The 26,957-nt window shown below is 46.9% G+C and overlaps 1 protein-coding gene across 1 annotated transcript in view; it reads left to right on the top strand.

The window, feature by feature from the left end:
- The window catches only part of Vps35l (VPS35 endosomal protein sorting factor like), a 98,407-nt gene that overhangs the window by 37,305 nt on the left and 34,145 nt on the right, over positions 1-26,957 (top strand). The window contains exons 15-23 of the mRNA XM_052200373.1: positions 7,130-7,176; positions 8,409-8,520; positions 9,612-9,728; positions 12,434-12,487; positions 15,154-15,234; positions 18,452-18,514; positions 19,253-19,338; positions 22,281-22,361; positions 25,432-25,495. Coding sequence (XP_052056333.1) covers positions 7,130-7,176; positions 8,409-8,520; positions 9,612-9,728; positions 12,434-12,487; positions 15,154-15,234; positions 18,452-18,514; positions 19,253-19,338; positions 22,281-22,361; positions 25,432-25,495 — 705 coding nt within the window. The remainder of the gene's footprint in view (positions 1-7,129; positions 7,177-8,408; positions 8,521-9,611; positions 9,729-12,433; positions 12,488-15,153; positions 15,235-18,451; positions 18,515-19,252; positions 19,339-22,280; positions 22,362-25,431; positions 25,496-26,957) is intronic.

Here is a 26,957-nt window from a genome sequence, read left to right as displayed (position 1 = left end):
TCACGCAGTAGAAGTGACTGAAAAATTAGGTCACCTAAATAATGATAAACTGTGTTCTCAGGGCACTTAGGTAAGAGACTTTCAATATCTTGTTAAAAAAAAAAAAGTTAATCATTTCCAAATAGTAGATGAACTGATGTCAGTTTGGAAGGTGGAGTTGAAGGGACCATGTGACAGTGTTTGCTGTTAAGAGCTCTCGGATAGCTGGGGATGAGGCAAGGGGAGGACAGAGCTGTGTGCCTTTAGCAGAGCCTCCAAATAGGATGTTGCAAAGTCTGGCCACAACAGTTGGCATACACGGTTCAGGCAGATGTGGGGGACTTTAGCTGTGAGCACTTGATATATACATTGCAAATAGGAATAGAAATTCACAGCCAGATGTGCTGTGGCAGGCTTGTAAACCCAACATTTGTTTGGCAAGGGAGGCAGGAGGATCATAATTTTGAGGCTAGCCTGGGCTACATAGGAGTGTGGATGTATTGATGGTGTTGATGGTGATGACAATGATAGAAATTAAAAATCTAAGAAAGGGTGATTATCTAGAAGGGCTTTTCCTATTATAGTTTGAAGGCAAGAGTTTTCTTCCTTTCTACAGCTAAAATGAGATTGTAATCAGTAAAAGATTGCCACTTCATTTCACCACACACAGAAAGGGTAGCCATCATACACAGCTTGCTGTGAGTGATGGGGAAAAATCCCCCGAGAAATCATGTGTTGCTGTGTATTTGGAAGAGGCAGTAGGGGGAAAGGCCTGGCCCCAACTTCTGTGGTGATCCTTAAAGAGTCGCAGGGTCCCTGGCTGAGTCTCACAGCGCAGCTTGTAGATGGCGAAGGAGACAGAGGGGAGTGTAGCTCAAGGCTGACCCCGGGAGGTGCACAGTGGGTCTGTTGTGCCTTGACCCCGGGAGACGCACAGTGGGTCTGTTGTGCCTTGACCCCGGGAGGTGCACAGTGGGTCTGTTGTGCCTTGCATTGCTGACATCCGTCCACCTCAGTTTTGACATCTGTAAAATAGGCAGAGTGAACCTTCTAAGGGCTAAGCTGGGGGCTCTGATTCGTATGGCCTCCGTTGTTGTAGGGAACTGGAGGGCCTTGTGGAAGTAAATGGGTACCCCAGCTTGACTGCATGCTAATAGGAGGGTGTGTGCGTGGTAAGGGGCCGGCCCTACTTGAGAAGTGGGGGCTGCAGTGGCAGGGTCAGGCCGAGACCAGCTGCAGCTGCCACACCTTGAGAACAGGGAACCCTGGAGGGTTTTGGAAAGAGGACAATCTCACAAGAGCAGTGCTCTGAGGAATGGCAGGTGGCAGAAGCATGCCAGGTCACACCAGGGAGGGGAGGACTGTTGGTAGCTGTGAGACACAGGAGGAGGGAAGGGTAGGTGCGAGAGTCCTGCCATCTCTAAGTTGTTGACGTTGTGTCTTGGGCCCATTCCCACCATATCTGATTTATATTCATTCATTCTCTCTCTATCTCTCTTACTCTCTCTCCCCTGTGTGTTTGTGTGTTTGTGTGTGTGTCTCTCTCTCTCTGTGTGTGAGTGTGTGAGATCTTCTGATGTGAGTCACTTTCCTGAAACCTCTCCCTCCCTCGGCCTTGCAGTGCACACTCTCCTGCTCACCTCATTACCCAGTGAACCTCAGGAAGCCCTGTGGCCTCGGTCTTTTCTGGAAGTGTGTGGAAGGCTGTGTGACCTTGTGGAGTAGGCAGCTGCGTCACAGACAAAGAGAAGTCTTTGAGCCTGTCATACAGCGATGGCTCTGTTGAGGTGCACCCTGCGCCATGTCTGGGGTTCGCTCTGCTTCAATTATCCAAAATTATTCTTTGTGTGCTCTTACCATCCTGGCTTTCCAATGGAGGCAGCCATGGCTTAGATATAACATAGCTGAAAGGAGTCCGGCTGTGTGGTACTAACTCTGAAACCAGCAGGTGTCTTTGGCCTTGTACCGTCTAGGAGTCTCCTGATAAACTGACCCAAGGGACTGTTTATTCCGGTCTGCTTACTGGAAATTACTCCTTAAACATCGTAAAACATAGGGCAGGCAGGGTGACATGCACCTGTAATCTCAGTTGTTAGGAGCTTGAGACAGGAGGTCACCTCAAGTTTGAGGCCAGCCAGGACTACATAGTGACTCTGAGGTTGAGGTTAGCCTAGACTACATAACAAGACCCTGTTGTGGTATAGGGCCAGTGAGATGGGCTCAGTGCGTACAGACACTGTGGTAAGGCCACACAAGCCTGGTGACTGACTTAAGATCTAATCCCAGAACCCACATAAGTATAAAAGGAAAGAACCAGATCTTTAATGCTGTCCTCCAACCTCCACGCATGCCCCATAGCATGCATATGCCTGCATTCACATTCCCAGTGGTAATAACAGTAAATAATAATAGTAGTAAAAATCATAACATGAAACTGGAGAGGTGGCTTAGCAGGTAGTGTATTTGCTACGTAAGCATAAGGACCCGAGTTCGAATCTCTAGTACCCATGTAATAGGTTGGCTGCTCATTCTTTTTTTTTTTTGAGACAGGGTTTCTCAGTGTAGCCCTGGCTGTCCTGGAACTCACTCTGTAGACCAGGCTGGCCTCGAGCTCAGAAATCTGCCTGCCTCTGCCTCCCAGAGTGCTGGGATTAAAGGTGTGCTCTCCCACCGCCCAGCTTGGCTGCTCATTCTAGTGACTGCACATACTCCTTGGCCTCCAGTGCTCTTGTGTGTTCAGAGATTGAAGGCCTGGGGGGGTTTACTGGCTACCAGAAGAGCTGTAGGCTCAGTGAGGGACCCTACCTGAAAGGAACAAAGCAGAGAATAAGGGAGCAGGACAACCCGTGTCCTTTCCTGACATCCACGTATGCATGAACCTACACATACAGGTGCACATGTACCACTCACACGTACCTCCTGCACACCCACAAGCGTGCAACACACACATACCTCCTGCACACCCATAAGCATGTAAGACACACATACCTCCTGCACACCCACAAGCGTGCAAGACACACATACCTCCTGCACACCCACAAGCGTGCAACACACACATACCTCCTGCACACCCACAAGCGTGCAACACACACATACCTCCTGCACACCCACAAGCGTGCAACACACACATACCTCCTGCACACCCATAAGTGTGCAAGATGAGGATCTTAGCCCAGCCTTCTAGTAGCTAAGCTTCCACACACAGTTATTATATTCCATCTGTTTATTAGGAAGAAATCCCAGTGAAGAGAAATGATGGGAACAATGGAAGAAAAACCTAGACATCTGTTAGTCAGGGTCAATTTGAATCTGCCTTCCTGTGGTGGGTGCTCAGCCCTTAGGGTGATGGTGGCTGGCTCGTGTGTGCCAGTGTGGAAGCAGGGAGTCTGTCCTTGATTCTAGAGTAGACCAGGTAATTTGCAGTCACATGCGTATAGGGTTATCCTGTTCTTATAAAAACAAAACAGACTTCTATAATAATAACAAGGCAAAGGGAAAGTCCTAGGAAGTCCCAGCACCAGAATGTCATCGGAGCTATGACTAGGAGGGGAGGGACCACGTCTTTCTAGATGCACATCCATAGTCTTAGAGCTTTTGTGTATAGCCATTTCCTGTATAGTTTTATAGGAACAACAAAGTGTAGCCGTATCGAAATGCAGGGCAAGAGCGATAACAAGGGTAGACACAGAGGCCAGCAGCACAGAGCGGACCTTCTGCATCCTGAGTTCCGTTGCTGTGAGAGCCACCTGTGCCAAGCTGGGAGCTCTCCAGGGGTGCGGCCTGGCCAGAGGTCCCCGGCCCCCCCTGACAGGGTTTTTCTCTGCATAGCCCTGGTTGTCCTGGAACTCACTCTATAGACCAGGCTGGCCTCGAACTCAGAGATCCTCCTGCCTCTGCCTCCCAAGTGCTGGGATTAAAGGCGTGTGCCACCACCACTGACCTGGCCAGAGGTTTGCTGTGACCTCAGCTGTCTTTCAACTGTTGGACCTCTTGTTCTTGCCAAAGATCAGAAAAAGGGATGAAATAACTAAAATTAACCTCTAGTGGATCTGTCTTCTTGTGCAGCTCTTGGCCCCTGGACACGTAGGGATTGGCCTTTATTCTGTACGGGGGGGGGGGGTCCCCAGTTTGGTGCTTTCTTGTCTGTGTGTTGCTTTGTCTCTGTGTGGTATTGTGTATGGTGTATGAACTTGTTAGTGTCTCTAACACTAACATAGGCAGATGCCGTGTGTTTTCCTCAATTATATTCTGCCTTTATTTTTTTAATTAAAATCTACTTATTTATTATTGTGTGGGTTGAGGAGGGGTGTCACGTGTCACAGTGAACACATGGTGGTCAGAGGACAACGGTGTGTCCTTTGTACCTGATCTGGGGACTGACCCCAGGTCCCCAAGCTCGTGATTAGAGCCTTTACTTGAGCCATCTTGCCAGCCAGCCATCTTTAGTTTTGGAGGCAGGGTCTCTCACTAAACTCAAAGTTTATTGAATAGGCTGAGGTGGCGGGCCATTGAGCTTCCGGGATCCTGTCTCCACTCCCTCAGCCTCGGGTCTGAGGTGAGGACTGTATTGCCCGGCTTTCCTTGCATTTTGAGGATCCAAACTCAAGTCTTTACTATGCATATGAAGCAGGCGCCTGGCTGGCCGAACCATCTCGCCAGCCTCCCAAAAAGGTGTTTTAGAAAGACGAGTGCTTTCCCTATGGATGGGTATCTTCCCCAGTTCATCTTTTCAGAAGCATTAAGTGGGCCAGGCATGGTGGCCCAAAACCCAAGAGGCTGAATCAGGAAGATGAAGGGCCGGAGGCTAGCCTTGGTCACATCGCAAGTTTCAGTTCAGCCTGGGCTATACATCAAGACTGTCTAAAATCCTAAAAAAGGCTAACACATTTCTGTGCGTGTGAGCGTATGGGAGAATGGCAACTCAAGAAACCGTGAGGTCCTGCTGCCACCCTGCCTGCCTTCTCCCCTGTGCCCCAGACATTGGTCAGTGTGTGAAGGGTGCTCCTTCAGTCGGTTTTGAATAAGTGTTTGTATGCTGTGGAGTATCACAGTTGTGTGGGACGTCTCTTTCCCAGCTTTTCTGAGACAGCACTTGGTGTTAGTTATCAAGAGTAACTTTTCAAGTAGCTGTGTGTCTCAAGTGGGTCAGGAAACCATTGAGACAGCATCTTAGCAACAGTCGGGATGCTTCTGTCTGAGAGTAACAGACAGTTAACAGGCCTGGCTGGCAAACATAGTTCCATATGCCCTTCAACAGCAAGGCATTCTGGGCCAGGCAACATCCATCTCTCCTGTTCTGCAGTCCCCTGCTGGGAGCGAGGTGTCTGTAGCCACTTCAACCCTTATGTCATAATTTGATTTTTTTTCTCTCAAAGTTCTTAGAATACTTTCCAGCCTCTCAGCAGTTAGAAATGGATCACATGACCAAGTCAACAAGGAAAAGCAGTTTGAGGCTGCCTTGGCTTGGTGGAATATTTGTTAGATAACTCAGGCCCTCCAGCGGGGGAGCACAGCCTGGGAGTCCTGAGCAACAGACCTTCGCTGTCTCGTTTCTGGAGGCCTTGAAGGCCAAGCAAGGTCGAGATGCCAGAAGAGCTGTCTCTGGCGAGGCCTCCCTCCTGTGTGTGCAAATGCTGCGTCCTTGCTGTGTCCTTTCCTTTGTGCACACACCTCCCTGCTCTCTCTACCTTCCTTCTTGAGGATGCTAATCCTTTTGGGTGGGGTCCTGCCCTGATGACCTCAGTTCACCTTAGTACTTCCCCAAAGGCCCACTTCCTGATTAATGTCTCTTTGGAATTAGAGATGGGGGCGCATAATTTAGCCTACAGCAGGATCTAGTTTGATGTGGGACATACAATTTGAAAAAGGAATCCAAAAAATGCAGAGGCAGTTATTTAGGCTTCAGGGTCAAACCTCATTTCCACTCCTTATGAGGAAGCCCTTGCCTTGTCTGGGATAGCCTGTGTGTGCAGGGTCTGATGTTTGCCTTGTCTGGGATAGCCTGTGTGTGCAGGGTCTGATGTTTGCCTTGTCTGGGATAGCCTGTGTGTGCAGGGTCTGATGTTTGCCTTGTCTGGGATAGCCTGTGTGTGCAGGGTCTGATGTTTGCCTTGTCTGGGATAGCCTGTGTGTGCAGGGTCTGATGTTTGCCAGGCCTCCGGTCCCATGACAAAGCATGCAGAAGAGAGGAAAGTTATTCTAACACCAAGGCTCAGTGGGTCTCAGGTCATGTGCTCAGTGTCTGGAGGTTGACATTAGCCCTTCTGTCCTAGGCTTGACCTGTCTGTATACAAAACAGTCCCAAACCACTGCCCTAAAGGCCAACTTCATGCATCGATTTTTCAAAACAAAACACAAAACCCAGGAGCTCTTTTGAAGACACGTCATTGTCTTAAGATAGCTCCAGAGCCATTAGTGTCCAGAGTAAACCGTTCCCCTCAGTGGGAAGGACACTCTTGGAACTTCGGAAAGGACACACGGCAAAGAATGTACTCTTTGGTGCCAGCTCACTTGGGGTCATTGCTGGCCCTGGTTGCCGGCAGTGTGACTGTGGCTAAAATCTGTTGCTGTGCCATGACTCAATTTTTCTTCTGTGAAATGGGAGAAGAGTGGTACACCTGGGCAGGAGAGGTAAGAACACAACAGCAAGCTCTTGTTGTGTGACTAGTGGGCACTGAGCTGTTTGTTGATTGCCTTTTGACTGCATTACTGAGCAGGCCACAGGCCCTTTGACAAACAGGTAGGAGTGCCATACAAACTTAGGAACTTTCTACCCTTGTCTTGCCCAGGAGCCTGAGGTGCATCATTCTGAAGTGACTGTATGGGTAGGATGATGCCACCCATGTCCTCTGTGAGTGTGGGGAGACACATCTCAGCAGAGTCGGTCTCTCACCAAGGTCTCGCCTTTGGTACCCAGAGGGGCTGGGCCTGACCCGGGATGCAAGTGATGCTCAGCCCTGGTGCCTCATCCATCCCTTCAAATGCCTTAAAAATGAATCATTTTGTTTTCTTATCCTTCCCATCCTGGTCAGGCACAAAGGAGTATGGGAATTCGCATACTGGCTGCTGTTTAGAGTGCGGTGCTTTGAAAATGTCATAGGACACTGCTTCACATCCACTGAGCTGACGCTTCTCCTCTTAAACTTCCTAGGCTTTGCTGACAGAGATGATGGAAAGATGTAAGAAACTAGGAAACAAGTAAGTACTTTAAAGACTCCTAAGGCACGTGCCTGGAGTTAAGAGTTAGTAACTGTGTGTGTGCGTGCGTGTGTGCATATGTCTGTTTGTCTGTCTGTCTGAGTGCATGCATAGTGGTAACTGTTAGGTTTCTTTCTCTGTCGCTTTCCACCTTATTTTTTGAGATGGGTTTCTCACAAACCCGGAGCTCACTGGTCCCGTCTGCCTGCCCAGCAGTGGGGTTACAGGTGTGCACCACCACACCCAGGTCTTTATAGAAGTGCTGCACATTTGAACCTAGCTCCTCATGTGTGCAGTAAGCGCTTGGCCAGCTGAGCTATCTCCTAAGCTGGCACTTGCTTCCTTCTGGTCATGTCTTTGACCTCCTCCCCGCCCCCAACATGAGTGAGAGCTGACGGGCCGGTTAGCCTGTGTGGAGGTTGAGAACAATGGATTTGAATTGCCTGGTCTCAGACCTCAGTTCCATTCTACCTTAGCTCTGTGATCTTGGGCCATTCACCTGACTGCCTTGTACCTCAGTCTCCCCCTCCACAAAATGGGGGGTGGGGGGTGATAATAATAGCCTTTTCCTTATGGGGCTGTGGTCAGGGTAGGGCCAGGATGTACTGAGTCCTCCCACCTCCTGGCTATGTGAGGTTCTTTGTTGCTACTCTCTAGATGGCAGATGCTGTACTTCCACGAATGGGTTTTGTTCTGCCTCAAGTACCCAAGATTCAAAGGTCTCTTCATTAGAAATTCCTCTTATAAAAGACACATTGTAGCAAGGATCCAAGTTGTTATTGAATATTGAGTTTTGTTAGTGCGCCAGCCCCTTGAAGGCTCTCTTCTACTTAAGTGGTTTGGACTGTACCTGATTCTCCTGTCCATCTATCTAGTTAATACAAATATTGTCAGATTCTAACTATGCAGTGAGTTGTGGCAGCCTCAGAGACTGCCCTTGCTATAGCTTCTGTTTTGATTGGGTTTTTTTCTTTCCAACCTTCCCATTAAAAGCTGTCAATCACTCTTCTTGGCAGTATTCTTCCTGGCATTAAATGTGGCTTGCAAGCCAGGTACGGTGACACTTCTGTAATCCCACCATCTGTAATTTGAGGTGTGGAGATGGGAAGATTGTAGGTTCAATGCCAGCCTAGGCTACAGAGAAAGACTTGCTCTCAACGTACAAACAAAAGTAAGTTAATCAATAGAGACTTGCACGCCGAGGACGCCTGTGACTGGTCTGTGTCTTGCAGCGCTTTGCTCTTGAACTCCGTGATGTCAGCTTTCAGGGCTGAGTTCATTGCCACCAGGTCTATGGACTTCATCGCCATGATTAAAGAGTGTGACGAGTCTGGCTTCCCCAAGGTAGGCTCTGGGCTTCGTGTGCAGTGGGAGAAGAGGCAGACGGTGTCTGTCTGATTGCCCTGGAGGGTAGAGTCAGGGGTGGGGGCAGTGTGGGCCCAAAGGATGTGACAGAAGATGGCTGAGATTGGGATCATTAATGCCGTGTAAGTGCTGTGCATAAATGCCGTGTAGGGCTTCAGTGCAGAATCTGAATGGACTCACTGAAGAGTATTTAGGAAAGATTTTGGTCACATGTCTTAAAAATACATCTGCCTCTGGTCTATGAAGGTTGTAGTCACTTAAATACTTGTTCAGGCTTTATTGAGGACCTGAATATGGTGCCCATATAGAAAGCCTGAGGTAATAGCGTGTGCCCGTCATCCCAGCGCTGGGCAGGTAGAGACAGACAGACCCCTCAGATCACTGGCCAGGCAACCTAATTGGTGATGCCCAGTAGCCAGTAAGAGATCTTGTCACAAAAACTGAGGCTGGAGAGATGGCTCAAAGGTTAGGAACACTTACTGCTCTTCCAGAGGTCCTGAATTCAATCCCCAGCAACCACATGGTGCCTCAACAACCATCTGTAATGGGATCTGATGCCCTCTTCTGGTGTGTCTGAGGAGAGCGACAGTGTACTCACATAAAATAAATAAATCTTTAAAAAAAATTAAGAAAATAAGCAAAACCAAGGTAGGTGGCTCCTGAAAAACATCTCTCAAGTCTGATCTCTGGCCTTTCCGTACACATGCACACATGTCTGTGAACACACACATTCCCCACCCCCACCCCGTCCCACACAATTAGTGGAAACTTCGTCCAGATTAGCCCTGCAGAGCAGACCACTATCCTAGGCCAGCAGCTCACTTTGAGGTGTGCTGGGAACTGAGCTCAGGCTCCGACAGATGTGGTGCATACTCTACTCTGAGATGCTTTGGTAGCTGGAGCGAGCCCCGAGTTTCTCAGAGTTGTTTGGGTGGACCCATAAAACCTCAGAAGTCTTGGGAAGGTTTCCCTGGAGACAGATGGAATGTTGGAGCCTTTTCTTTCTCTTTTTAAGCCTCGTTATTTTGACTTAAAGTCTCTAGTAACTTAACTGTTTGCTACTTTCTTAGCATCTCCTTTTTCGTTCACTGGGGTTAAACTTGGCCTTGGCTGATCCTCCTGAGAACAGTCGACTTCAGATTCTCAACGAAGCTTGGAAAGTCATCACTAAGTTGAAGAGTCCCCAGGTGAGTGGGCATTTAGACTGTAGGTCCACTGTTTTTAAGTTGTATAATATATACTTAATTTTAAAAAAATGTGTCTGAGCTGGGTGGTGGTGGTGGCGCACGCCTGTAATCCCAGCACTTGGGAGGCAGAGGCAGGCGGATTTCTGAGTTCGAGGCCAGCCTGGTCTACAGAGTGAGTTCCAGGACAGCCAGGACCACACAGAGAAACCGTGTCTCGGAAAAAAAAACAAATCCAAAAAAACTGTGTCTGGGTGTTTTGCCTGTGTGCACTCCATGTGTGCAGCGAGTGTGGAGGCCACAAGCAGTCTGGGAACCGTGGGTGCTGGGAACCAAACCTGGGCCCCCTGCAAGAGCAACAGTTGTTCTTAACTGCTGAGCCATCTTTCTAGCCCCATACATTTTGTTTTTAAAGAAACAAGCTTTAGCCATCTATGGTGATTCACATCTGTAAATGTAGTGTTCAGGAGTCTGAGGCAGGAGGATGAAGCATTTAAGATCATCCTGTGCTAATGAGGGAGACCCTATCTCAAAAAACCAAAACCAAACATCAGCAAAACCAAACATCAGCAAAACCTGACGATAATAAATGAAATCTCTACCAATCAAACTTTTAAAAAAAGAATCTGTCCTTGTATTATATATTAACCTATACAGGGATCAAATGGTGTTAAAGATGTTTCTTAATTTTTCTGTCCCAATCAAACTTTGTTTATAAGGCCCCACAATGCACTCAAAGCATAGTTACCACTATTGGAACTTTGGAGTCTTCTAGCTGTGCAGAGGGCATCCAGAGTGCAACAGCCAAGTGTATATTAGAATAGCCATCTACTAGGATAGCCCTTAAGGGCTGAGGACTAGCTGTTGAACACCTGGGCTGCCAGAAGTCATAATGACAGAACAGCTGGTGGCATTTGCTGTTGTGTGTGTGACGACAGCCATGGCCGTGAGGTGTGTGCACGTAACTGCACTTGTGCCTTGGTATCCATGTACAAGTCCAAGGGACAGTTCAGGCGCAGGTCCTGTCTCCTCGCTTTGTTTCTGAGCACCTTCAGGCTAGCTGCCTGTGGGCTTTCCTCCTCGCATTTTGCTTGTTGGTCATCTTTGTTCCTGGCCGAACTCTAAGTAGACCAGACTGGCTTGGAAGTTACAGAGACCCTCGGTCTCCTGGGTGCTGGGATTGAAAGTGTTGCCAGGGCATTGGGTTTTTGAACATGTGTTCCAGGAATCAACCTTAGGCTGTTAGTCTTGGTGGCAAGAGCTGTTACCTGCTGAGCTATCTCCCTGGCCCCTTTGGGATTTTCAAACTTTTTCAAAAGATAGATTTACAACCCTTCTGTAAATCAAATGCTTTATTTTTGAGGCAACAAGCAAACCTTGAACTCTGAGTCAGATCCCCCTGGGGTGTTCTGCTGAGATCCTGAGGGGTTTGATGCTGAGGAGGAAGGGCTCCTCACATCTTGGGCCCTTTGCTCCTTAGGCAAGGCAGAGGCCTCTAGATTTGTGTCTTGGCCTAAGGAACAGTGCTGAGATCAGAGTCTACAGTGAACTTCGGGCTACATGTCTCCTTTTATAACTTGCTTCTCATGGTAACACATGTCAGTCAATTAAATGCTACTCTGACCAAGCATGGGCAGAAGCAACCAGCAGGAGGCAGTTTAATTTGGCTCCCAGTCAAGAGGTCACTACTGTCAGGGCAGGGCGGGCAGAAGAACTAGGTTCGAGCAGAGGGGCTCATGCTGTATGTAGCCCGTTACAGCGTGGTGGAGTCAGGAAGCAGAGAGACGAGGCTGAAGCCTAGACTGGGCTACAGCCCTCACAGGTTTACAGAACCATCTCCTCCAGCTCCGCCTCCCGCTGTATGTTCCACACACCCCAGAACAGCCCCAGCCGTGGGAGCCGGTGAGGGACATAGTCCAACTGTAAGAGTCAGCCATTATAAATAGGGCTGCTATGAACATAGTAGAGCATGTGTCCTTATTGCATGCCGGGGAATCCTCTGGGTATATGCCCAGAAGTGGTATTGCAGGGTCCTCCGGTAGTGTTATGCCCAGTTTTCTAAGGAACAGCCAGACTGATTTCCAGAGTGGTTGTACCAATTTGCATTCCCACGAATGGGTACAGAAAATGTGGTATATTTACACAATGGAATACTACTCAGCAATTAAAAACAATGAATTCATGAAATTCTTAGGCAAATTGTTGGATCTGGAAAATATCCTAAGTGAGGTAACCCAATCACAAAAGAACACACATGGAATTACAGTCATTGATAAGTGGATATTAGCTCAGAAACTCTGAATACCCAAGACACAATTCACATATCAAATGACTCACAAGAAGTAGGAAAGAGAGGTCCCTGGTCCTGAAAATGCTTGTTCTAGCTTTTTAGGGGAATACCAGGACAGAGAAGTAGGAGGGGGTTGATAGGAGAATGGGCAGACTGAAGAGGGCTTAGGGAACTTATGGGGAGGGGGAACCAGGAAAGGGAAAATCATTTTAAATTTAAACAAAGAATATTGAAAATAAAAAATTATAAAAATAAAAAAAAGAGTCAGCCAGGCTCTTGTCTGTCTGTCTGTCTGTCTGTCTCCCCTCCCCTGCTTAGAGCCCTTGAGGATTTGTCTGTGATTTTGTGATGAGAGTTAAGAGGCGCTGTGCTGCGCTGTGCTGTGCTGACCCTCGAACTACTGCCCCTTTCTTTGTAGGACTACATTAATTGTGCCGAGGTTTGGGTAGAGTACACCTGCAGGCATTTCACGGTGAGTACGGCTGTGGGCTTGTTTTCCAGAGGGTTTTGTGTTTTAATGGTTGCCACAGCAACAGCATCTGCCCATTTAGGAATGCTGCAGTGGTGCTTGAGCTGGGGCCTTGCTGTGTCCTTCAGACAGGCCTCAAAGTCCTGGGCTGAAGAGTAGCTGGGGCGATAGGCGCACTCCGCTCAGCCCAGCACTTCGATGTCATGGTCTGTGGAGCATTAGCTTGTGCTGTCAGCAAATGTGTCCCATACCGGGACAACACTGCCACATCAGGCAGTGCCGTGTCAGACAAAGCTGAACAGTGCTACCGAGATGCTAAAAAGCTTTGTAAGCTTCCCTGAGCATGCAGTAGGCAGTGTGTCCCTTTCCCTTTGTCTATTTTATTTAATACTGTTGTTGTTTAGCATTTTACAAACATTCAGAGACTGCATGTGCTTCCTGCCCACAAGCAAATACCAATACTTCTTTTCCTGGATGCAGACAAAACCATAGTTTGGGGGAATTTTAGACTCATCAAAGAATAAGGACTTTAGAATCAGGTAGACATGGGCTCTTCTTGCCAGAGTTAACTTGTTTTAAAAACATTATTAAATATTTTGGTGTGTGTATGTGTGTACTCTGCATGCACACATGGAGGTCAGAGGTCAACACTAGTTGTCTTCCTCTTACCACATCATCATCACCACCACCGCCATCATTATCACCATCATTATTGTCATCTAGAACCAGTTTCTTTTTTTAAGATTTATTTCTTGTGTGTGTGTGTCAGAGGAAACGATTGGGAAAAAGGGGGTTGCTGCATGCATGCATGTGTGTGCCTGTGGAAGCAGAGGTGTCAGAGTCAGCTCCCTTCAGCTGCAGAGTCCTTTGTGAGCGAGTGGGTATCGGACTTCAAACCCTGGTCCTCACGATAGAACAGCAAGTGCTCTTAACTGCCGAGCCGTCTCTCCATCCGTCCATCTCATTTATCATTATTGTAGGTGTGTGGGAGGGCTGTGTGTACGTGAACATGTTTAGGGTTAGAGGCCAGAGGAAGAGCCACGTTACCACGCTCAGCCTTGAGGCACAGTGAGTTGAGGGAATGAGGTCCTCGCTGTTTGTTGAGCAGGCTGGTAGTCAGCAATCCCCCCATCCCACCCCACCCCCCTCGTCTCTAGCACTCTGTTCCCAGCTGTCTCCAGTCCCGGAGTTATGGACCTGCTCCTCGCTTCGTATGCGGGTGCTGCAGACCCCAGCTCAGACCCTTGTGCCCGAGCACCAAGCCTTTTGCCAGTTAGTGCAGGGTTACGGTTCGGACACTTGTGTCTGCCCTGCCTCCTGGATTCACGTGCCTGAACCTGTTCCCCGAGGCCTCAGTACTAAAAACTGGAGCCACAGGCTCCACAGCTGACGCTGCTGCTGGCATTCTGAGCGCAGGTCAAACCAACTCTCCTTAACTATCCCAAGGATGCCAGCGTAATTGAGAAGATGTGTCATATGGAGAGAGTGGGGCCCTCATGGGTGGGGTTAGTGGCCTTAAAACAATGGGAGTCCATTGGCCCCTCCCATCAATAGCGGGCCCTATGAGCAGGAGCTGTTTGTGAGGAGCAGGCTTTCTTCAGACCCTGAGTCTGTTGGTGCCCTGATCTGAGACTCCCCAAGTGTGTAGGGCCACAAGTGGGAAAGCTCTGCTCTCTTAAAACCACCTCCAGGGCTAGAGAGACGACTCAGCAGTTAAGAGCACCGACTGCTCTTCCAAAGGCCCTGAGTTCAAATCCTAGCAACCACATGGCTCACAACTATCTGTAATGAGATCTGATGCCCTCTTCTGGGGTGTCTAAAGACAGCTACAATGTACTCACATATAGTGAATGGATGAATCTGAAGCAGGGGTGAAGTAGGGGGCAGGAGGAGTGTCTGAAGACACTACAGTGTGTATATATATATATATATATATATATATATATATATATATATATATATATATAATCTTTTAAAAAACCTACCTCCATATAGTGTTCTGTTATAGCAGACAGCATATGAGGTTGCATGGCTGGGTTCCTGTAAACCTTACACACTCTGAAAATTCAGATCTCAGAAATTTTGCTGTAATGAAATACTGTCTGTCCCTGGGCTGAATGTGGAACTATTCTTCACTTGTCAGTTACATAACGATAGGCTGGATTTGGGCTGTGCACGGCTCCCCTGGCACTGATGACTGAAGTGAGTCTTTAGGGCAGAAGGCTTGTAAGGGATGAGTCTACACCTTTCCCACAATGCCTCACTGCTCGCTTCCCAGGTGCTGAGGCAGGAGCCTGGGCCAGGTAGGCAGAAAGTCGCCTAAATGACTTTATCTTTGTAGACCAGTGTTCAGTCATGACTTATAGTTAACATAGCCCTCTTGGCGGTGGGGGGGGGGGGGACTAGATGGAGGCTGTGGACAGGATTTCTTTCCTTTTATTTATTCTTTTGGAATATTTGAAATGATTTCCTGGGAGGTGTGTGGCTTGTTGGTTGGTCAGTTGGTTGGGTTTTGGTCCTGGGATGAACCCAGGCCCTCACATGTGCAGGGGGAGTACTCACTGAGCTATCCACACACTCTGGTGTCATGCGCATGTCAGTGGTCTCTCTGAGGAAGTTAGCTAGTTGTCTCAACCTGACAATAGAGTTGGTTTTTGTTCCTGGTATAGAAACGAGAAGTTAACACTGTTCTGGCTGACGTCATCAAGCACATGACTCCGGATCGAGCATTTGAGGACTCCTACCCCCAGGTAACAGGTTTGCACTTCCACTGTGGGGATCTTGTTCTGTCAGTGAAGAACTCTTGTACTGGTCAGACGTACACCTAAGGAGCCTGCGTTTCATCTTGGCTCTGGTACATTCTAGCCCCAGGCCTCAGTTTTGTCCATTGTAGAATGGGGCTAACTAATGTTAGTCCTGTCCTCAGAGCTGTTGTGAGGGTTGGGATGTGGCACAGAAGTACTGAGATGATTTTGGACACGTGACAAATTCTGAATAAGCATCGTCAATGTCCCCAGTATATAACATGCCTGTGTTCCCAGTAAATGAACTTAAACTTTAAAAAAAGTATTGATATTATCTCCAACATTTGCTAGATGAAAGACAATAAAAACATAATAAAATATAAAATAAAACACAAAAATAAAATCATCACTACTTAACCAAACAGCCACTGCCTACCTAAGCTTACTAGTAAGTTCAAGGCCGGCCTGGGCTTTAGAGATCCTGTCTCAAAACAAGCAAACTGTGTGTGTGTGTATATGTATATGTGATCTTAAAGTAGTCCATTCCAAAAGGGGGAGGGGCCACACTATATTATAATTCTGTCACACTAAAAAGAACTTAGAAAAGATGCCCAGGGTGCTGGGCTTTTAGCTCAGTAGATAAACTTAAGACACAAATGTGTGAAGCACTATTGAAAAATTGGTCAGATGCATTAACAGAAAATCAGGGCTCTCTGATAAAGCAGCATCTACAGGCAGACAGCTGTCCACACACAGTCACACTGCTGACCAGAGAAGGCTCACGGAGCTCGTCCTGGAGACATGAGTGAGTAAACCTGCCTCTGGAGAGGGAAGAGCTGAGGAATAGCAGACATGATGCAGGAGAGAAACTGACTCCCGTTACCCTGCCTGGGGTGCAAGGCCTCCTGTTGAGGGTATTCCTGTTTGTTTCTGGGCCTCCTGGTAAATTGTCGCCTTACTATTGTGACATTTTTTAAAGCCACCAGTCACTCTGAATGTTTCCTATGTTCAGTTCTGTACCCATATATTTTGTGGTAAATCTATATGCTCCAACATGCCACTTTGAGATAATAAATTATCAAATAACAAGAAAAACATAGAAGTATGTAAGTGGGCAGTTTGTGGAAGGGCTCTTTGCCTAAGCGATCTCATGTCAGAAAAAGGGACACTCCAGTGGCCGGAAGAGAAGGGGCTTACTGCTTGGATGATGAGTAGAGTAAGCCTGGAGCTACTTTAGAAACATGCACATATTATGTTTATTTATTTTGTGTGTGGTGTGGGTACATGTGCTGGTCAGAGCACAGTGTGGGGACGTTCTCTCCTTCTGCCCTGTGGGTCCTCGGAATCCAACTTGAGTTGTAAGGTTTGGTGGCAAGCTGTTTGACCTACTGAGCCTTCTCCATGGCTAGCATTTTTTGTTTTGTTTTTGTTTTTTTACTGTGTGCCAGAAAACAAGGAAGTGGCCAAACGTTCATGGGGGTGTGAAATAAGCTAGAACAGATTGAAGAGGCTCTCCTGGGCTTCCGGTCTGAATAGTAGAAGGGACTGGGGGAGATCTGAGGAGTAGCTCCCCTAATTAGAGTACTTGATTTGCAAGAACCTGAGTTCAGACCCCCAGCACCCGTGTAAAAGCGCTCTTCCAGCTGTGCTATCCAGGAAACCAAGACTTCAATACAAGGACCTTTGAGAGACACCTATTCAAACCATAGCACACACATTGGTCAGATTAGTAAAATTTGGGTAAAGAATATGCAGGAGTTCTTAGTGTAATACTTTTGGTTTTCCTGTAAACTTGAAATTATTACAAAACAAAAAAATCTGCACACTGTGTTTATAAATCACTCCGTTATGGGTGTTTGGGTGAGGGGACACAGCAAGGGAAGACAGTTGTTCCTTTTGTAGAATCCGTTGAGGAGTAAATGGGTGCTGGATAGTATCTTCTGTTTACTGCGTTTTTGTAATGAAAGGTCACTGGGAAAAAAGCTATTTTTTAAAACCATAACATACGTGTGGCTATGCATAAGTGTTTAAAAATGTTTTGTTCCAAAGGGATTAGTTATCTGTGTTAGAACAGGCTAATACAGTATAGGGCCTGTGACTGTGCTCGATCGTCATGAAGTTTTTCTTTTCTGTTTTTGCATGAGGTCTCCCATGTCTTGACTGGTCTAGCCTGGAACGCACTGTCTCCCTGCCACTGCCCACCTTAGTCTTTCCCTCAGCTCTCCTGGCCAGCTGCTTCCTTAAGAACTGAGCTTGTACATTGTGGCAACAGTTCCTAGTACAAACAAGGGGTTTGTCAGGAAATGTTCTGGGCAGCATCCAAAGGCCAGGAATTACTTTTTATTTAAAAGCAGCATCTTCCTGGTTCTCCCAGACCAAGTAGTTTTTGGCCAAGAGTCTGTATTCCTAGGATGAAGGCAGTAGTCAGGAAGCTCTGGGCATTAATGAGCCTTGGTACGATCTCTGGGTCAGTAGCCCTTGACTCCACTGGTAAACTCTATCATCTTCCTTTCACTGAAGTAATAAATGCAGAATCATGGTGGATTATATAATAAGGGATGGCAGTCTGTGGCCCATATCCACTTGTGGCCCATCACTTGTTTGTTTAAATAAAGTTTTATTAGCACATAGACACTCATCTCTTTCCGTGTTGGTTCTAGCTGCTTTCATGCTTCACTTACAGCTTGAATGGTTGTGTGAGACTGTGGGTCTAAGTCGTTTGTGGTCTGCTAGACTAGCAACAGAGGCTGGGATGCCTAGCATGTGCAAAGCCCTGGAGTAGATGCCCCAGCACCACATAAAACAGGCATTGTGGCACATATCTATAACCTCAGCGTTGGGTAAGTAGAGGCGAAAGGATTAGACATTCCAAGTTATCCTTGTCAACACACTGTACGTGGCTCAAGCCACCCTGGGCTTCATTTTATTTTGAAAGATAAGTAGAAAGCATTGCAGAACAGGCTCTTCCCTGAGCATAGGCAGTCCTACTTAATCATCACGGGACATTGCCACGAGGGAGAAGGGGCTGAGGCCAAGATACAGTCTCCACTGAAGGATGAGGTAGAGAAGGGCAACCGACTGAGGCAGGGTCTAACCTGATCTATGTTTCCATCCTTGAGCAATCCCAGCTAACTCTGTTGTGACTGTAGTGGCGCGTGCTGAGGGAGGGCTGCCTGTTTTGAACACAGAGGTTTTATTAAGCAGCTTGCGTTCTTTTCCACAGCTTCAATCAATAATTAAGAAAGTCATCGCCCACTTCCATGATTTCTCAGTTCTTTTCTCAGTGGTGAGTAGCATCTCTCAATGACCTTTGGAGACATATGTCTTCCTTTGCAGTAATGTTTTCCCGTTACCCAGGCTTTTATAAAAGCAGGCTTTTATATGCTCCAGTGACTGAAACACTATTAAAAAATATGGTACATGCAGACTGAAAGAAAACTGCTGTTTCTGTTTAATTTCTTCTTCCTCAGAGGGGTGAGCACCCCACATTGCTGCAGGTGAGCACCCGTTATCCGGATGCTCAGGGTGAGAAGTATTTCATACTTGGTATTTTGTTCTTAGATTTGGGGACTTTCATAGGACCCACATCTAAACATGGAATTCATCTGTGTTTCATATGCACCGTTACACAAAGCCAGAGGTTCACGCAGCAGCTTAAAGATTCTGTACAGGAGACTAATGGTGCAGCTCAGGGATGTGCCTGACATGTCTGTGTCCACACTGCAAGCCGTGCAGCGACAGTGATGCAGATGTCATGATAGAGAACTGGAGGCATCGTGTTGGCACTTTTCTGAAAATTACCAAATTGGGAACATGTAAAATTTCAGATTTTGGATTAAGGGTGTTTACTCTGTAATCATTAAAACAACAACAACAACAACAACAACAACAACAAAAGAATTCCAGGGGACTCTTGAACATTCCTTCTGCTTTGATAGTCCTCACCTCCAAAAAAATGACCCACAAATTCTTCCTTTCTAGTTATTTGTGTCAGTTACACATCAAATGCTTTCTCTATTCCTAGGAAAAGTTTCTACCATTTCTGGACATGTTCCAGAAAGAGAGCGTGCGGGTGGAGGTTTGCAAGTGCATCATGGAAGCCTTTATCAAGTGAGTACAGGACGGCACAACTGGCCGCCGAGAGGCCTATCGCCGCACGAGCTGCGTTGGTGGTTCATGCTCTCTGAGGCCTAGTGCTGAAAGCATCCCTAAAAGCCCAGGGAGAAGCCAACTAAAGGCAGGTGCTGTGCCAGCCGTGCCAGGCACAATGGTTTGCTCTTTCCTGTAATCCCATTGCCAGGAGGCTGAGCCAGGCAGATGGTAGGATCACAGTTAGCAAGACCTTCTGTGTGTGTGTCTCTGTGTGTGTCTCTGTGTCTGTGATAGAATTATAGATGTAATACATATTATATATATGTATATACATATACTTTTATATACATTTAAATATTTAAAATGAAATGCATTATATATACATGCATTATACATGTGTATTATCTATTATATAAATAACATAGAATATGTAATATATATAATATATGTATTATATATAAAGATTATTTAAAATAATTTATTTTAAAAAAAGCGAGCAATCCCTGGGGGGTAAGGTAGGAAGCAGCATTCCCTTGCAGTCTCTGCTTCAGTTTCTGCCTTGATCTTCCTTCATGACAGACTGTAAATTGTATACTGCTAGGAACCCCTCCCCCACCATTTTTCCCTAATTAAGGGCTGAAAAAATGTGTTACTAATTAAGAGTACTTGTTTTTCTTGTACTGGACCAGTTTCTGTTCCTAGCATCCACCCACAGCCCGCAACCACCTATCTCCCCAGTTTCAGGGGCCTGATGCCCTCTTCTGAAGCCTATAGGCATCAGGGATGTACCTGGCACAGCAGGTGCATGCAGGCCGGGCACTCATACACTTAAATCAATCTGTACGGCTTTGTTTTATTTTAAATATATGTGTGTGTATGCCTGAGTTATGCGTACTGTTGTATACAGGAGCCCATGGGCGGGCGTCAGAAGAGGGCATCAGAGGTAGAAGTGGTTGTGAGCCACCCTGCTAGGAAGTGAACCTGGAAGAAAGTGCTCTTAGCTTCTGAGACATCTTTCAAGCCCCTTGATAATTTCTTAAATATGAGGCATCATTTTAAAAGTTAGTAATTAATGCTTGAGAAAGCAAAAGAAGGTTTGGAGAGATTGCTTAGCCACGGCAGGTCCCCAGAACCCATATAATGGAAGGAGAGAACCAGCTTCACATGCATGCCACGGAACACACACACACACACACACACACCCCAAAATAAATAAATGTTTAAAAAAAACTAAGCACAAATTACCATATATTGATATGATGCTGGCCACCAGTTTCAGGCCTTAACATGATTTTAGGAATCTTTGCATGAGGACTGATGTTTGTTTGTTAGTTTGTTTTGTATCAGTCAGCATCTTATATAGCCATGGCTACCCTGGTATATCCTATGAGGCCCTGGGTGGCCTTGAACCTACAGTTGAGCTTGTCTCAGCCTCCTGAGTCCCAGGATTGCAGCAGAGTGCCACCACATGCACTGTGAAGGAATTGCCTGCCCAGCAGCAGTTACAGATGGAAGCAGGCGTACGCAGAGGGGACCGGGGCCAAGAAAGCCTCTGTCTTCAGTGCACGGTACATAGCAGGCTGCTTCTTGTTTGTTTTCTAACTTAGTTCCTGCCATTTTCTTAAGCCCATGTTTCTTAAAACTGCCTACTGGTAGTGTTCCATGTAATGTACAGGCAGTGCACAGCCATATCTGGCTTTTTACATGGCACTAGGGATTTGAACTCCAGGCTTCATGCTTACACAGCAAGCAGTGTTACCTGCCGAGCCTTCTTCCTATCACTTTAATTTTAATTTAGTTAGTTTTTTTTTTTTTTTTAAGATTCTAAGTCATTAAGTGTTCAAGGTAGAACATTATCTATGTGAACAGATACACGAAATGCCTGTCAGACAGTGGAGACTGTCTACGCAAGCATGCCAAGAGCCTGTCGTATATGCACATTGTTCTAGAACTGGGAAACCTATAACCTTGCCCTCATGTGCATGGTGGCATGGGACTGCAGCTCCAGAGACTCAGGAAGCTGAGGCAGGAGGATTGCTTAGGCCCTAGAACCAGCCTGGGCAGCACAACCAGATTCTATCTCAACCCCAAACTAAAAACAAAACCCCTCAACCTCCTAAGTGATGAGGCCAAAAGAAAAGACATGCACATTTTAAAAGGTTTTTAGTTACATTTATTTCTCTGTGTGTGCATGTGCATGTATGTGTGTACAAATGCAGGTATGTATGTATGCCTGTGTGTACATGTATGTGCACATGCATGTATATGTGCACATGTGTGTGTGCATGTGTGTGAGTGTGTGCATATGCAGCAGTGCAGGTGGGGAGGTCAGAGGGAGCTTGAGTTAGTTTCTCCTTCCACCCTATGGGTTGTCAGGCGTGGTAGCGTCTGCCTTTACCCACGTCACCATCCTGGTCCTCTGCTTCCCTTTCTAGATTAATTCCTGGCTCGGGATGATAGTTCATGTGGAAAGGCACTAATCCTGCAAAGGAGTTCAGTCCTCAGAGTTGCCCTCTGACCTCCACATGCGTGGTGCAGTGTGTCTGTGCCCACCCACACAAATATACACCATAATGATAAATGAATAAAAATTTTAAATGGATTCTTTCCTAAAGATCAACATTGACTGCTTTATCTTTATTATACTTGGAACGAATACACCTACTTTACATGAAGGTCCATCTTGAGGGTTTGTACTCTTATGTCACGCTTTGTCTGGCACTTTTGTGCAGGTTGTGGGCAGCTGCAGAGGTGTTAAATGTAGTAGAACTTCCCGTGATTTTTCGAGGAAGGGCGGTCCGGTGTGTAAGGAGCACCTTGTTGCTTACAGAGCAGCCGAGAGCAAACCGGAGCAGTGCACCTAATGGGTGCACGGGTTCCTAGACATGCATAGCTGCTGAGACCCAGCCCGCTCTCATGGCCCGGACAGAGCTTTTACAACTGTCTCTTGTGTCTCCTAGGCACCAGCAGGAACCAACCAAGGACCCCGTCATCCTCAATGCCCTTTTGCACATTTGCAAGACTATGCATGACTCTGTGAAGTAAGTTTCTCTTAAAACTGAATTGTAGTGTAGCCGGGGTGCATTGGGGAGTGACATCTGTAAGCAGCTGCTGCAAACAGCTTGGTCTGGTCTAGATTCCCGACATCTGGGGCTGGAGAGAGAGTGCACAGGATAGAGTGCTCTTGCTCTCGTGGTGGACTTGGGTTGGAGTCCTAGGGCCCAGCTGTTGGCTCACAATCTCTTGTAACTCCAGTGCCAGGAGATCCGACATCCTCTTCTTACCTCTGCAGGCTCCTGTGTGCACAGGGTGCACACGAACTCATACAGACTCACACACATGCACACAAAACAAGACAAATGAAAAGAGATATCTGCTCACAGTGGTGGGGCAGAGGGTGGTTCGGTTGATAATGTGCCTGCTGTGCAAACGAGGACCTGGGTTTGGATTTCTAGTATCCATGTCAAAACCAGATGCTGCTGTGCACATCTGTAACCTTACTGGTAGAGAGGCAGAGACGGGTGGATTCCGCCAACCCGGCTCACCTATCAGAACCGAGACGCTCCAGGTTCAGTGAGACCCTGCTCAGAATAGGTGCCGCACAATCGATAGCGACGCTTGACACCAGTATCTGCATTCTCTGCATGTGTGCGTGCGCACCTCCTGTTAACCAGAACCTTCCAGTCCTAGAGAGCAAGGAATATAGGCCAGCCTTCAGAAGAAAAATGAGATAGCACATATTTTGCAGAGACATATCTATTGGGAAGAAGAAAGTTCACACTTGTGTAAGTGAACTCCAATTCTGTGTCTCCTAGAGATTTCTGAGGGCAGTAGTTAGTGTATTGACCACTCACCCAGCCAGTAGCATAGCCTCTAAATTTTTCTCACATTTACTTAACATGCAAATAACATAGCTGCCATCTCTCTTTTTAAAAATGATTTATTTTATGTGAATTTGTTTTTCCTGCACATGTGTCTGTGAGGGTATCAGATCTCTTGGAGCTGGAGTGCAGTCAGTTGTGAGCTGCATTTGGGTTCTTGGATTTGACCTTGGCTCCTCTGGAGGAACAGCCAGTGCTCGTAACCACTGAGATATCTTTCCTAACTTTCATTTCTTATGTTTGGTTTATGTGCCTGGGTTGTTGAAAGCTCAGGTCTAGTGTCTGGTCTAGCCTTGCCATCCGAGGATGAGATAGCCCCCTTAGCCTTTTAGATTTTGTGTTTATAATTATATTTCCATCCTGTAAGTTATTTGTAGCTATTTTATTCTCTGAAGAATGTTTGCACAGCAGCTCAATTCACGGGTTGGGGAGGCGGGTGTGGTGTGTGTGTGTGTGTGTGCGCGCGCGTGCGTGTGTGCGTGCGTGCGTGCGTGTGTGTGTGTGTGCGTGCGCGCGCGCGTGCGTGCGTGTGTGTGTGTGTGTGTGTGTGTGTGTGTTAAGGATCGAGAGTTGCTTTGGAACTTCATCATCCACAGGATGCATCCCTCCTTTTAATTTCAGAATCTTTATAACTGTGCCTTCAAATGCACAAGTAGTCATAAAAATCCAAATGTTATCAGTATTACACCTTTGCCAGGTACAGTGGCACACACTAGGAATCCCAGCACTTGGAAGACTAAGGCAGAAGGATCACAAGTTCAAGGTCAGACTACATAGTGGGACTGTCTTGACAATAACGTTTTTATAGTAAATTAGCCCAGTAGACTTTAATTGAGCAAAACTAGAAATAAAAGCCCATAGACACTTTATTTTCAAAGTAGTGCTTGGCTCCGGAGACCTGCACTGAAGACTGACAGCTCCTGGGAACGACGCAGTTCCTTCTTGGCGTTGCTGTGCCATCCCTGATCCCTGCTGCCCATCTTCCTGCTGGAAGGCGGGTCACCTCAACAGTGCCCCGTCCATGCCTTAAAGAACAGCAACTTTCTCTGAGGGACAACACGTGGAAGAGTCACAGGACCTGCATTCACTTTATCAGACCTAGCAATGAGGAAGGCTGGAAGATACTGTCTTAAAGAACTATAGGGCTGGGTGGGGGTGGCGCACTCCTTTAATCCCAGCACCAGGGAGGCAGAGGCTGCCAGATTTCTGAGTTCGAGGCCAGCCTGGTCTACAGAGTGAGTTCCATGACAGCTAGGGCTACACAGAGAAACCCCGTCTCAAAAAACAAAACAAAAAACAAAAAACTAAAAACAAAACAACCCCCCCCCCAAAAAAAAAGAACTATAGGGAACCAAGCACGATACTGTGCACCTCTAAGCCCAGTTCTCTGGGGGCTCAGGCAGGAGGCCAGCCTGGGTCATATAATGAGACCCTGTCTCGAATACAAAAAAAAAAAACCAAAAACCGAAAAGACCCTGGGGCACACTGTATGTCAACACTTATTTTCCCTTATAATGAGCCAATTGAAATTTTCATTCCTGTTTGTTTTTGTTCGTGGAGATTAAACCCAAGGCTTTGCCCAGTGCTAGGCCGTCACTCTGCTATTGATCTCAAGCAGCAATGTCAACTTTTTAAAAACTTTAAAAATGAATTTGGGGCAACTATTTGTATATGTAATCAAAACCAGACTCAACAATAAGAAATTTGTATTTGCGTTAAATTTTCTGTCAGTTATAAATGAGATCTGTTTCCAAACGCATTTAAAAATAAGATGGCTTTCTGGGTAGAGGTAGGGATGTGTAGTCACGTGCAAGCAGCATCGCGGGGCAGCGGGAGATAGTAGGAGCTGAATGGTGAGTGTGTTTGTTAGTCCGTTGCTATGTGGTAGAATTTTTTGAAAATGAGAAGGTGCCATGTTTTCTCTGAAATACAAACTCTGATATTAGAGCTTGTTGCCTGAATTCCAAAGAAGAGAAAGTTGCCTTCTCTTGTGCTATTGGTAAACACACTTTCAGAGCGGTGGGCGTCTTTCGGGAGAGGAGACATACATTAGAATTGTGTTCCCTTCAGTTAACGCTTCTATCCTAAGATAGACAGCCTGTTGAAAGTTTCTGCATCTAGAAATTGCACAGGCGCCTCAGCTAGTTAAAGCGCCTGCCTCGGGTGCCTTCCTCTTCAGATGGCTGTATTTGCTGCCCCCATGTTAATTATGCACCATTATTGATTCTAGTGCGCTCACTCTTGAGGATGAGAAAAGGATGCTGGCCCATTTGATCAATGGATTTATAAAAATGGTAAGTTTGTGGGAAAGAAGCTTCAGTTCACTAGGAAACATGATGTAATGTTTATCCCCTCTGCGGAGAGTGGCTCCCAGTGTATTCCCCAGTGCCTTTCATTTCCACTGAGATAAGACAGAATTAGAAATTTTGCCAGGGCTCCCTGGGGCATGGAGAGGCAGGATAAGCTGACTGGGGGCAAAGTCAGTGGGGAGGTGGAACAAAGTGTAGTTGAACGCTCCTGGGGTCTCCTCTGCCACAGGACCTCCCCTCTGTGTCATCTTTAGTTTCACCCTCTTCTCCGTTGCCTTCTGTCCCTTACAGGCTTGCTTCTGACCCTGTGGCCTAGCAAGACTGGCTCTTGTATGCTCTGGGGGTAACTCCCCATCACCCTCTCTCATCTCCCTCCCACTCCCTCCACCCTTTCTCAACAAGTCTGCCTCTTACTTTCATGTCTTTTATTTTGATTTTTTGTGACCCACTGTCACATTAGAGTTTCATTAGTGTTCCTTGCATGAGCTTGGGTATGGCATTATTTAATAGAACATGGGCATATTACCATGAAATCTGACTCCCTCCCTCAGCAGCCACCATCTGTCTTGTTCTCTTAATTGTTTGTACAGCCGTGGGTTGACTGGACATCCGGACTTCTCCACAGGGTGTCAGCCCGTATGGCTCCATGGAGTGCCCAGGAGCACCTCGCTTACCTTCCAAGAGTGTGGCTGGGTGACTCCATTTTCTCCCAAGTAGCCTTTCCCTCCCACTCATGTCTTGTCATCTAGTAGTCCTGTGTTTCTAGCTCGTACAGTGCTGTCTTTCACGGGGGTACAATATGGTAGCTCCAGGCTTTGGAAAGCCAAGCCTTAGATGTACAGTGGCCCTCTGCTATATTCTGCTGAGTTCTCTTGGTCAAAGTAAGGCACAGGGTCATCTGTGAGGGAGAGGAAATGGAGGAAATGAAGAGTCCTCACTTCCTGATGGGAAGAGCCCAAAGAGATCCCACAGTGGGAAGGGTTGCTTCAGTCTTTCCTGGAAGCATCCTGTCATTTGATGTCCTGATTCATCTTAGTTCTGGGTGTTACTGAGGTCTTACTGTGCTGCCTAGGCTGGCCTTGAACTTCTGGACTGAAGAAGTCCTCCTGCTTTAGAATTAGAATTATAGGTGCACCTTATACACCTAGCTTGGAACCCTCTCTTTTAATAAAACAGCAGAATCCAAACTGACTGGGGTAAAAATGTCGAGGAACGTGATCTGCTCAGCAGCAGGGTGAAGTACCCACTGGTTCCATGGATGCCATTGATTTTGATAAAAATTCACACACAGCCTTTCTGTTCCCAGGTAGAAAATGGACCCAGGGGTTTTTACCGAGTGCCTGTCCTTCATCCTTGACTTACACAGCATGCTGACCCAGGGCAGTCTTCCCTTCTTCAGCCTTTGTCTGAAGGTTACTGAGTCACAGGGAGTCAGGTGTGAACCTCA

The sequence above is a fragment of the Apodemus sylvaticus genome, chromosome 1 (genome assembly GCF_947179515.1).
Source record: "Apodemus sylvaticus chromosome 1, mApoSyl1.1, whole genome shotgun sequence".
Taxonomy (NCBI): domain Eukaryota; kingdom Metazoa; phylum Chordata; class Mammalia; order Rodentia; family Muridae; genus Apodemus; species Apodemus sylvaticus.
The sequence above is the reverse complement of the archived record's forward strand: the minus strand, read 5'-3'. Positions and strand labels throughout refer to the sequence as shown.